The 12,531-nt window shown below is 35.8% G+C and overlaps 1 protein-coding gene and 1 long non-coding RNA gene across 2 annotated transcripts in view; one reads left to right on the forward strand and one right to left on the reverse strand.

Moving 5' to 3' along the window:
• Positions 1–493: 493 nt before the first annotated feature.
• LOC130243648 (uncharacterized) lies at positions 494–2,814 on the reverse strand. The gene is made up of 2 exons (XR_008839158.1): positions 2,733–2,814; positions 494–1,155 (listed from the first exon to the last, which is right to left on the reverse strand). It is a non-coding gene; the product is annotated as an uncharacterized LOC130243648 (long non-coding RNA).
• A 5,826-nt stretch (positions 2,815–8,640) lies between these two features.
• eif3ha (eukaryotic translation initiation factor 3, subunit H, a) overlaps positions 8,641–12,531 on the forward strand; it is a 135,753-nt gene continuing 131,862 nt past the window's right edge. The window contains exon 1 of the mRNA XM_056475787.1: positions 8,641–8,773. Coding sequence (XP_056331762.1) covers positions 8,693–8,773 — 81 coding nt within the window. The 5' untranslated portion in view covers positions 8,641–8,692. The remainder of the gene's footprint in view (positions 8,774–12,531) is intronic.

Below are 12,531 nucleotides of genomic sequence, written 5' to 3' on the forward strand. Positions count from 1 at the left end.
TAAAGCTGTTCATCCGGCCCGGATCCGATCCGGACCCGCTGATAGAGTAGCTCATCCGGCTCGGATCCGATCCGGACCCGTTGATACACTAGCTCATCCGGCTCGGATCCGATCCAGACCCGCTGATAGACTAGCTCATCCGGCCCGGATCCGATCTGGACCCGGACTCATTGATGAAGTAGCTTATCCGGATCCGATCCAGACCCGTTCATTAGTAGATAATTTGGTGCTGATACCTTGAGTTTCCTAATTCAAAACTAATCTGGGCAAAACTACCTAAAGAAATATCCAAAATCTATAGAACATTAGACAATAAAAACTTGATATTTAAAATGTCTGTCTTAATTACTCAAAACGTCTAAATCTAAAATCCTTTTAGCCAATCACAAAAAACTATAAAAATAGATAATAGGGTAAATATGTCAGTAATGACCTATTATCAAAGTTGTACTACGTATACACTGAACAGAACAAATAAAACACAATGAAAAAATTGTACCGTTAACTGTTTTACTTCATAAAAGCATTTTACTACATGAAAAAGAGTAAAAGGAGATTAAAAGCAGAATTAATTATAGACTTTGCTGAACAGAATGGTACTATTTTAAATGACCATTTCAAAGAGTTCACTGTTGAGTCAAGATACTGACAGTAGGGCAACTCCTTGAGCTTCCCCTGTCTGCTGCCAGGTTGAACCATTGTATCACATGTTAAACAATGACATCATTAGTGGCGGCGACGCAGTAGGTAGTGCTGTCGTCTCACAGCAAGACGTAGGTAGTGCTGTCGTCTCACCAGTCGCTGGTTCGAGCCCCGGCTGGGTCAGTTGGCATTTCTGTGTGGAGGGTACATGTTTTCCACATGTTTGTGTGGGTTTGCTCCGGGTGCTCTGGTTTCCCCCACAGTCCAAACACATGCATTACAGGTGAATTGGGTAGGCTAAATTGTCCGTAGTTTATGAGTGTGTATGGATGTTTCCCAGAAATGGGTTGTAGCTGGAAGGGCATCCGCTGTGTAAAACATATGCTGGATAAGTTGGTGGTTCATTCCGCTGTGGCGACCCCAGATTAATAAAGAGACTAAGCCGAAAAGAAAATGAATGAATAGATGAATCATCAGTGGCGGCATGGGAGACATGGTTCTTTCTCACAGCACCTGTAACACACAAGCAGATATTCTTTAAAGGGGTGGTCCACTATGATATGATATTGTAAACTTTAGTTGATGTGTAATGTAGCTGTGTGAACATAAACAACATCTCTGAATGTAAGACACTCAAAGTTCAATGCAAAGGGACTGTGACATTGAAAACAGCTCTCACTTAATTGGCTGAAAGGTACGAGTTGCCTGCTTCTGCCAGAACAGTCTCAAAAATACACATTTTTCCCCCCAATTTCTGTTTAACGGAAAGCAGATTTTTTTAACACATCTGTAAACATAATAGTTTTAATAACTCATTTCTAATAACTGATTTATTTTATCTTTGCCATGATGACAGTAAATAATATTTGACTAGATATTTTTCAAGACACTTATATACAGCTTAAAGTGACATTTAAAAGCTTAACTAGGTTAATTAGGTTAACTAGGCAGGTTAGGGTAATTAGGCAAGTTATTGTATAACGATGGTTTGTTCTGTAGACTGACGGGGAAAAAATGGCTTAAAGGTGCTAATAATTTTAACCCTAAATTGGTCTTAAAAAAGTAAAAACTGCTTTTATTCTAGCTGAAATAAAACAAACAAGACTTTGTCCAGAAGAACAAATATTATCAGACATACCGTGAAAATTTCTTTGCTCTGCTAAACATCATTTGGGAAATATTTAAACAAGAAAAAAAAATTCTAAGGGGGCGAATAATTCTGACTTCAACTGTATATTTATGCCTTTTTGGAGTCAAACACTTTGGACAACGTTTAAACAAAATTTTAGACCTCGTAAAAATGTGATTAAGACTTTTAAATACCTTTTAAGGGCCTTAATTTGATACTGTAGCTACAGCTATTTGCGTTTATTTGACAGTAAACCTAAAACTGCTCAATTTACAGCACAGGTTATTCATTATAGACATAGCAATGTGACTTTCTGATTGACTAGAAGACCATTTTAACAATAGGGTATATGCAGAAGTATGCTAAAGGATTTTAATTTGTCAGTAACCTGGGCTAAGTGCTTCCAGTGAACTGTATGCCATTACAAAATCAGCACGTTTAATCAGCGTCTGTTTTCTTTTTTTGGTCTCATTTTACGCTTGAGCAACTAAATGAATGACAAAGTCTATTTAACTGATTGTATTTTAATTCATTGCAACATCGATGCTGTAAAAGGAATCGTATAAAATGGAAAAAAGTCACATAAACCGTTCACCGGAAGTTTATTAAACACTAGTTAAACACTAGCTCTGCATATACCCTACTAACACAGTATGTGTTTTTTCACTCCTAAGACTGACATTCAAAAAAAAAAACTTTTAACAGTAAAACACTGTAAACAGTAAAACACTGTTGTTATCTGAAAGTCAGTCAAATTTGTGCAGCCATCACTAATTTGTTAAAGTCGTTTAACTACATCTATATGTGTCCTCCTACTTAAGGCAGAGCTAGAGACAAGAGCAGTTTTCCTGTTCATTTCATCTAAAATAAATTTTACAGGAACACAAAACAGATTACAACCAGTAAGTTATGGAAAAGAACCAAAACTTGTCTCTTTAGACTTAAAACTATTAAAACTTACTTTACTCTAGCAGTTGAAATAGTAAGATGACTCCAACAACAATTCTGAAATGGTCCAATAGACTGGCAACACCTGAATTAACTGTAAGCTGCAACAGAAAACATACATGCACACAGTATCTTAATATGATTTTGTATGATATGAAATAATGATTTGAAACATTACATAGGGAGGAGCAGCATATATGTAAAAATTTAGGCTTAAACCGAAATAAGCTGCAACAGAACACACATAGCATCTTGCAGTGATTTAGTAAAAAAAAAATGATGTAAAACATAACATGGGGAGAAGCATTAGGCCTGTCACGATATCTATTTTTTGTTGTACGATGTATTGCACCAAAATATATTGCGATACTTATTTTATTGTCAATTGAAGATTATTTTAAGCCACTTATTATATGACAATAACAAAACAATTACATACACACACACACACATAAATACACACACACACACACACGCACGCACACACACACACACACACACATACATATATTGTATGCATAATGCAAGTACACTCTTTCAAAAGACAATGAATATTTTATTCTTTAGAATGTTTGATTTAATTAGTCATTTTAACAGTTTAATAATGATTCATTGGAACCAGAATGTGAAAACATATCGTAAACAAATAAATAATAAATGTTAAAGAAGTGCAAGGTAAAAAATAACAGAGGCTGCGATATCTGCTAGCAGATCTATTTTCAGCTGTCAGACACCCACATAAAAATATACTATAGTAATTTATGGTAAATACTATAGTGTTTTTTTTAACCATACTGACACTGAAACCTCGAGTAAAGATAGAGATGTTGCACAATCAGCTAAAATGTTGTTAGAATTGTTTTTATGTATGGGCGATATATATATTGCATCATCAAAGATTATTGAGGTCATGTGTTGTGCGATAAGTCAAGTATTGATTATTGTGACAGGCCTAAGAAGCATGTAAAAATGTAAGCATAAACCAAAATAAACTCAAACTAGTATCCTATACCAGAACCAAAGAATTGTGATTAAAAGTGGGTTTTCTAAACTCAAAATATTGGAATGAATCTTTTTCAATTGCACATTTATTACATGTTAAAAGTTGTAGTATATACCATTGCCATTATTTAACAAAATAGCTGTCTTTCAAAACTTACATTACTCAAATGGTTGATAAAGGTGAAATGGCCTCCAAGAAATTGGCAGCACTTGAACGAACTGTAAGCTGCAACAGAAAACACACAAACACACACAGACACAGACAGACACACACACACAGAGTATCTTAATATGACTTTATTATGATATAAAATAATGATCTGGAACGCAACATAGGGAGGAGCAGCATACATGTAAAAATATAGGCATAAACTAAAATAAGCTGCAACAGAACACACACAGCATATTGTTATGATTTAGTATAAGAAAGAATTATGTAAAACATAACATGGGGAGAAGCATAAATGTAAAAATGTAAGCATAAACCAAAATAAACTCAAACTAGTATCCTGTACAATATCCAAAGTATTGTGATAAAAGTGGGTTTTCTAAACTCAAAATATTGGAATGAATCTTTTTCAATTGCACATTTATTACATGTTAAAAGTTGTAATATATACCATTGCCATTATTTAACAAAATAGCTGTCTTTCAAAACTGTTTTAATCTTACATTACCCAAATGGTTGAAAAAGGTGAAATGGCCTCCAAGGGACACACAGTGCACACATACAGAGAGAGAGAAACACGAAATTATCATTTGAAATAATTATCTAATAGAATATATTTGTCAAAATATAGACAAAACTAGTCTCAAACTAAATGGAGGTGGGTGTAAAAAGTAACTTCAGGCCTAAACGTTAGGCCAGGGCTATTCAAATAGTTTGTCAAGGGGGCCAGTTCATGAAAAGCACCCCAACTAGGGGCCGGAGAGATATGACTTGCAATATGAATGATGAAACAACAGCATAAGAGCTCAAATGCTGTATTTCAGCTACTTAAGACACTCACATTGGCTTTTTCTACATTAAAATGTTAATATGTTGTATTTTAAAACTTAATAATATCAGTGCATTGTACAATATGCTTTTTTTACAAACATATTCAAATATTTTATTTTAAAGCACAACAAAAGCAGTGTATAAGTGGGATTATTCTACATTCAGACACATTCTTATGTTGTGTTTTAAACTGCGTAACAATTAGGGAGGCAACTATAATAGATATTATAGTTAAACCAGTGCGTGTGCGTGTTAGCCTTGGTGTAAGTTATAAATTCGGCCCGCGCGCCGCCAATTGAATAGCCCTGCGTTAGGCCTTGTCTCGCTATTTTGCAGGAAAGGGGTGATAAATTACGATAAAATAGGCGCTCACTACTGCATTAAAAACCAAATAGGTAATTCAATCTCCCCCACACTAATAAATCCCGTCCTAATAGCTTTAACGTTACTCAAAGTTATTTACCAAAGCTATTTTTAATGTTACTCAAATGTAGCGATATGCTAAATACAAATGAACAGCTAACTTTAGCTTATCTTGGCGTAATTTTGAAATATCAATCATTTCAGGATAAAAAAAATATCAAACAAAGCAATAATGATTACATGAGTGCACAGATAAAACATATTTACCGTTTTCCGATCTGCGGGCTCCTGCTACTTCATTCTGGCGACTACACTCTGTGACCGCGACCGTTGAAATGGGCGCGTTAGTTCAGCGCATCCGCCCAGGGTCTGTTGCGAGCCCACGAACTGACAGTCCGCCGTTCGGAGGCGGGGCATATTGTTTGCGAATAGCCAAACTGATTCTGACAGCATAGCGGAGCTGGCGGCTTGAGGGCGGATCCGCCCTGGAGTCTTTTGCTATCAGGGTTTGTTTAAGGTCTGTGATTATGTATGATAATTACATTACAATATCGATGCCGTAAAAGGTACCTTATGAAATCGAAAATAATCACAGTAAGCTTTCACCAGAAATTTATCATTGGCTGAAAAACCCTAGCGGATGGTATTACTTTGATGCAGAAGGGGGACCCAAGTCAGAGCACTCACTCTGGTCTCCCGGGCTCTGTTCTGGTTGGCGAAATTCTACATTGAACCAAAACACTCCATCACAATTGGCTCAAGATTGTCAAGCAAAATTCAGGACATTACAACCTGCAGCACCTGGAAATTAAAAAACAAAACACTTTGGTGCAGAAGGAAACTTTAATAGAGCCTTTTCACGTGACGTCACACGATGTCCGGTTTCACTCCACGCAGTGTATCGTTAATCCGCCTACACAGAACTCCCCACAGAGAACTCACCCAGTCAGCTGTATATTTACTACAGATACGGTTAGACTGTGACTACGGCTGTTTTCTGTTGTCTGCATTCAAGCTGAGACGTCCGACATCTAAAACAAACTTGCAGATCATCCAGATTTCTGCTTGAACCAAGACAATGGAACTTTAAACATGTGTATTGCTTTGTGTTGCTGTCTTTACTGCAGATGAAGTTGATATGGACTTGTCATTCATTCAATCATTTTATTTTCAGCTTAGTCCCTTTATTAATCTGGGGTCGCCACAGCGGAATGAACCGCCAACTTATCCAGCATATGTTTTACGCAGCGGATGCCCTTCCAGCCGCAACCCATCTCTGGGAAACATCCATATACACTCACTCACACTCATACACTATGGACAATTTAGCCTTCCCAATTCACCTGTACTGCATGTCTTTGACTGTGGGGGAAACCGGAGCACCCGGAGGAAACCCACGCGAGCGCAGGGAGAACATGCAAACTCCACACAGATACGCCAACTGACCCAGTGACAGCACGACCAACTGCGCCACTGAGTTGCCATGGATTTGTCAAATAAAGATTCTAGATGTTGACACGGGTGCTGCATATTTTTTGTCAGATTTATTTGTATTATTTTTTGTGTACTGATGAATAAGTAATAAATAAAACTGTGGGAGTTTACTGTGGACAGCTGATTGATAAACACATTCATATTATCCACATTCTCAGTTTTCTGACATTTTATTTTTATATAGGTATTTTATTCATGAACATAAAACATTTCTGTCTATTTAATATTCAAATGAAATGAAAGAGAATAACAATGTTGTATGTGACACTTAATAATCAAACGAAATCATTATAAAAATATACAATTGCAAAAAAAAAAAAAACACCAAGAAGACTGCATTATAAGTCAGTACTATTTAGATTATTAATTTATTTTTAACATTATTAATTAAAAGGTAGTACAGATATCAAATTAAATCCACTCAAAAGGTGGCAGTAGGACAACATTTATTTATTCAAATGGAGAAACTGAACAAAACATTAATAGATCAGTAAATGTTAAATAATGAAACTGGTAGCATTTATAGACACACCAGGTGAGGTAATAAAAGAAGATTTAATAAAGAATTGTAGTCATGCTGGAACATTTACATATAACAGATAATATACATTTATATTCAGAGCAGCATTAAAGTAAAAATAAATCCATTATTAAGGAAATAAACTGAATTAATAAGTGAAAAAGTTGCAAACATATGCTTTCCTCGATAAACAATAGTTTATTCCTATTCTTCAGAACTTAAAAAAATCAACTCAGGAAGCAGTTTAGTATTGAAAGAGAAACATTTGGACACATGTCCAACACCAATAATAGTCTTATATCAGATCGTGCAATGTCAATACTTTTATTTGTAGATTTTCCAGAGAAGTCTCCCATTCATTCAAAGGTAAACCAGAACTAAAATACACTGCTTTTTAATAGCATAACAAGAACAATAACATACAAAAAGATGAGGAATATAATGCTTACATTTTTTTTCTACATCAAAGGAACAAATCAGTAGAGAACAAAAAACGATTCAATAAAATTACAGGGGATATGGAAATGATAAAAAATACGCATTAAAAAAAGGATTCCAAAATTGCATACATCCTTATAGCTTTTTCTTATTTTTTATCCTATGTGTCTTTTAGGGTTTCGATATAATGCTAATGATCAATTTTAAACAAATAAATATTAGGCTTATCATTTGACCGTTTTTGTTTGTGTACATAGTACTTCCCATGTATTATCATTAAATTAATAAAGAAATTTTGCTCCAAAGTTTTGTTAATAGTATCTATATTATATTTCCCTGCCATCTCTTTAAAATGTGAACATTTATTTTACCCCAGTATTTTGGTCAAGTCAGGATCGGATACACGGAGGGCCCAAAGTGCGATAGGCACATTAGTATAGCAGCATTTTTTATGACACTGTATAACAATAATTAATATTTTCTCAGTACTGTAACGGTTGGTTTTAGGGTTGGGGTCATACCTGCCAACACTCCTGTTTTTCCCGGGAGTCTCCCGTATTTCAGACCCATCTCCCACTCACCTTCACCCCGCTCTTCAGTTTGCGCGTGCACCTAAAAAACAATGTATTGGGTAATTTAATAGATAGCATAATTAATACTCGGGACAACTACTGTTTTACGTTACTGTGACGTTTGGGTTTAGGGTTGAGGTGGTGTTAGACGTTAATAAAATACAACAAATGGAAAATTTAATAAATAATATAAATAATTCTCGTTAACTTCCGGCCGCAGCCATATCCGATCTAGCAACAACCCAGTATTTTATGTGCTGGTTTGCTGGTACTGACGGCGCTAGTGGTCTTTCATCTCGTTTTATGCTTGAACCACTAAATGAATGCTTAAGTTCATTTAAATTGTTTTATTTTAATAACATTACGATGTCGACGCCGTAAAAGGAACCTTATAAAATATAAAATAGCCACAGAAACCTTTTACCGGAAGTTTATAATTGGCTGAAAAACACTGTACATATACTCTCTATATCAGGACTCTTATTTTGACACGTACTTTTTTTTACTTTCACACAGGAAGTGCTCGCTTCTCTCCGGAATAACTTTCTTACACGTGCTTGGTTCCGATTCCTCTTCATCTGAAAATGGCCAGCCGCAAAGAGTCCGCCGCTTCAGGCTCAAACCCGCTGGATTTCCCAGTCAAACAGATCCAGGTCGATGGGCTGGTGAGTAAACTTTGTTACCGAGTGATTTTCGTGAAAAACAAAGCGGTAGTTTTTCAGAGAGTGGCGTGTTTGTTCAGCGGTCTGTCGGTATCGTTAGGGGGAGCTCAGCGTTCACCGGTCACCAGGAAGAGAAAGTACCTTATTATTATTAACAACGTGTTTTTGTGTTGTTGGCTTAGTGGAAATGTATTATCATACTACAAACGTTTTGAACGCACAATCTCTCAGAATGTGTACTGGTGTATATAACGTGGCGTTTGAGTTTTACAAAGGTCTCGAAGTTACTATTGTTGTACACTGTGAGACGTGCTGGGGTCCTCACTGTCCAGTTACGTAGGGACATCATGAAGGAATTAAATTAACTTAGTAGTTTTTACAAATTTAAGTGGATTGAAGATAAAACCGTTCTCAAAATATTCACGAACTGTGTTTTGGCTCATCTTAAGCAGTTTGAACAAACAGCAAACATCGTTTATTTGAGTGTATGCTGTATTTCTTTTGTCAATTTACCATAATATCACCAACACACTTGTGTTTGGAGTCTTGTTTAATTCTATTAGGTTGGCAACTATGATTTTATGTTGCTGTATGTAGGAAGCTATTTAATTTTAGAACATAGACTTATGAAAGTCGGACAAATATATAATATTCTAATATAGCCATGTTAAAGCCACTGTAAAATTTTTCTTGTAATTTAACGGTAAAATACTGGCAGCGGTGTTTCCAGCAGTGAACCGTAATCCTACAGTTCATTAACGTTTTCCAAATTATGGCCCATCTGTAATTTAAGGGTAAAATACTGGCAGCAGGGTTTCCAGCAGTGAACTGTAATCCTACAGTATAATACTGTGTTCTAAATTATAAAATAGTAATGCATTTTTCTGATTACCTATTGAAAATACCTGTTGTTGTGTAAATACACAAAGTAAAAATTTAAGTGGCACCAAATACAGAAGAAGAATAAAAAGAAGGGGGTATTACAATGCACAATGTTTATTAATATGGCCAAGAAAATAATTAAATTACTGGTCATTAAAACATTGGAACATTCCCCTAAATACACCCACTGAGAAACAGGAGAATCCACAGGCCAAGAACTTGCCAGATTTATTCAACTGTCCAAAATTGGTACTGGTACAGCCAGGAGTGAAAGTAATCTGAAACATAATGAGTGTACATTTTGTGAGTTTAAATAAACAATTCTAGTCCAATAATTTAATTCAATAATAGGTTTTTTAAAAGAACTTTGTTTTGAGCTTTTTCACAAGTATTTTACATCTTTTGACTGTTTACTTGCTTATTTTAATTTTATGTCAGTGATGTAAAGCAGTCAGCCATTCTTTCTCAGCCATTTACTTCAGAAATCATTTGGTCACTCTTTACAATAAGGTTTCATGTAGTTAATGTATGATGAACTAAGAATGAATAACATTACCACAGGAGAGGGCAAATTCTTCAGCAGGATAGCGCTCTTTCTCATACTTCAGCCTCCACATCAAAGTTCCTGAAAGCAAAGAAGGTCATCGTGCTCTAGCTTTGGCCAGCGCAGGTATCAGACATGAACTTTATTGAGTATGTCTGGGGTAAGATGGAGGAGGCATTGAAGATGAATCCAAAGAATCTTGATGAACTCTGGGAGTCCTGCAAGAACGCTTTCTTTGCCATTCCAGATGACTTTATTAATAAGTGATTTGAGTCATTGCAGAGATGTATGGATGCAGTCCTCCAAGCTCATGGGAGTCATACACTATATTCATTCTGTTTCCACTGCACCATGACTTTATATTCTATACTGGATATTATTTCTGTTCAGTGACAAGACGTTTGTCTAAGTCAGACCTTACTGTCCTAATTAGATAATTAAAAATCAAGGCATGATCATATTTTATTTAGGTAAAATAAGTGTAATCTAGAGGTCTTTGCCTTTCATATAAGCCACTTCTGATACCAAATGATCAACTAGAAGTCAAGTTATTATTTGTTGTTCCTAAAACTTGGATAGTCAAGTCTTTTGTCAGGTAGTAGTTCAGACTCAACATTCCATATATTTCAATGGAACTATTGTGATATCAGTGCTAAAACTATATATTGTGCAGCCCTAGTATATGTATGTGTAAATATGTAACAAAAAATTTGAAAACGCACATGGATAGTCCATTTTGGAAAAGCTGTAAAAACCCTGGATTCAGTACTTTGCATTAGTAATAGGACCATCACTGACTTTGACACTGATTTTATGCGTGTAGTTGTTTAGTTAGTCTCAGTTTATGAGTCTGCCCTAATTGTTTAATTTGTTGTAGGGCTACACAATACATCGTTTCAGCATTGATATCACAATGTGTGCATCTGCAACAGTCACATCACAGAGATATTCGATGTTGACTTTGCAGTGTAATTTTTACATATACAAAAGCATAATACATGCACTGTTTATTTCACTTTTATCTTGGCTTTATTGCATTCATCAATGCTTTATTAATTTTTATGTATGATTCACTACCCTACAGAATAATCCCAACTGGCTGCTTATTAGTACTTATAAACTACATATTCTACATGATCTTTTTCTACATCCTATCCCAATACCTGAATTACCTTGTTATCCATTAATAAGGAGAAAATCAGGAGTTTATTGTAGCAAAATTTATATTGAAAGGTTTGCTATTAGCGAGGATGTGACCTTTAAATAAAGTGTGACTAATTTCTTTCCAAATACTACCCTTCAATTTTTTTGTGAAATTTTACAGATGCAGAGTATCGCAATATATTTAGCAGAAAAATAAGATATTATAGTGTCAGATTTTTTCAATATTGTGCAACTCTAATATGTTTTATGAACACTATAGGCCCGTTTCCACTGAGTGGTACGGTACGTTTTTTTTTGGTACGCTTTTAAAGCCGTTTCCACTGTCAAAAAGTGTACCGTACCGTACCACTTTTTCGGCACCCTTTCGAAAGGGTAACAAACACGAGAAAGGGTACCAAAAGGCGGAGCCACACGCGCAGCTGAACGCTATTAGTTTACAGAGATACGTCATTCGCTTACGCAACAAGCCAGAATGAAAACAAAAAATCCGCCATATTTAAAATACACGCACAGCCGAGAGATTACAGCGGAATTATTTATACATATAATAACGAGCCATGGTCGACCCGGGCTCAAACAAACCTTGTCGTCGTCTTGATTAACAGCCACAAAGCCATGGAGTAGAGCAGATTTACCCTGTGCCCCATAGTTTTTTTACGAGGCAGTCTGAGGCGCGAGCGGTTTCGCTTTCTTCCTTGCGCTCGCCGCGCGTCTAACATTATATCTAAAATAACAAACTTCTTGAGCTGATGATAATAACGTGCGCTTGATTATTGACGTGCTTTTGAAACCCCATCCTGTCAGACACCTACAAGCGCGAGAGTGAAGCGCGTAAAAAAACAAAGGAGAAGCCGGAAAAAAGGAGCACATTATTTTTTCAGCAAACGTGAACAAATGCCTTGTTTAACTATTATTGTTATTATCACCTTTTAGACTAATATGAACTCAGAATAATGGAATTGTTTTCTAACAGAGGCTACATGTGCTGCTGAAGATTACAGACACAGATGAGAGGTTTTCACTGACTGTAGGCTATATATTGTTGTTTTTGAACCTAAATACGGACGAAATGTCTGCTATATGTAGTTCTTCTGTAGTTGATAACATATCGGAGACTGTAAGGGGCTGTATGTGTTTATATATGTTCATTTATTTAATATAATTACAGACG

This window comes from Danio aesculapii, chromosome 16 (genome assembly GCF_903798145.1).
Source record: "Danio aesculapii chromosome 16, fDanAes4.1, whole genome shotgun sequence".
Lineage (NCBI taxonomy): Eukaryota > Metazoa > Chordata > Actinopteri > Cypriniformes > Danionidae > Danio > Danio aesculapii.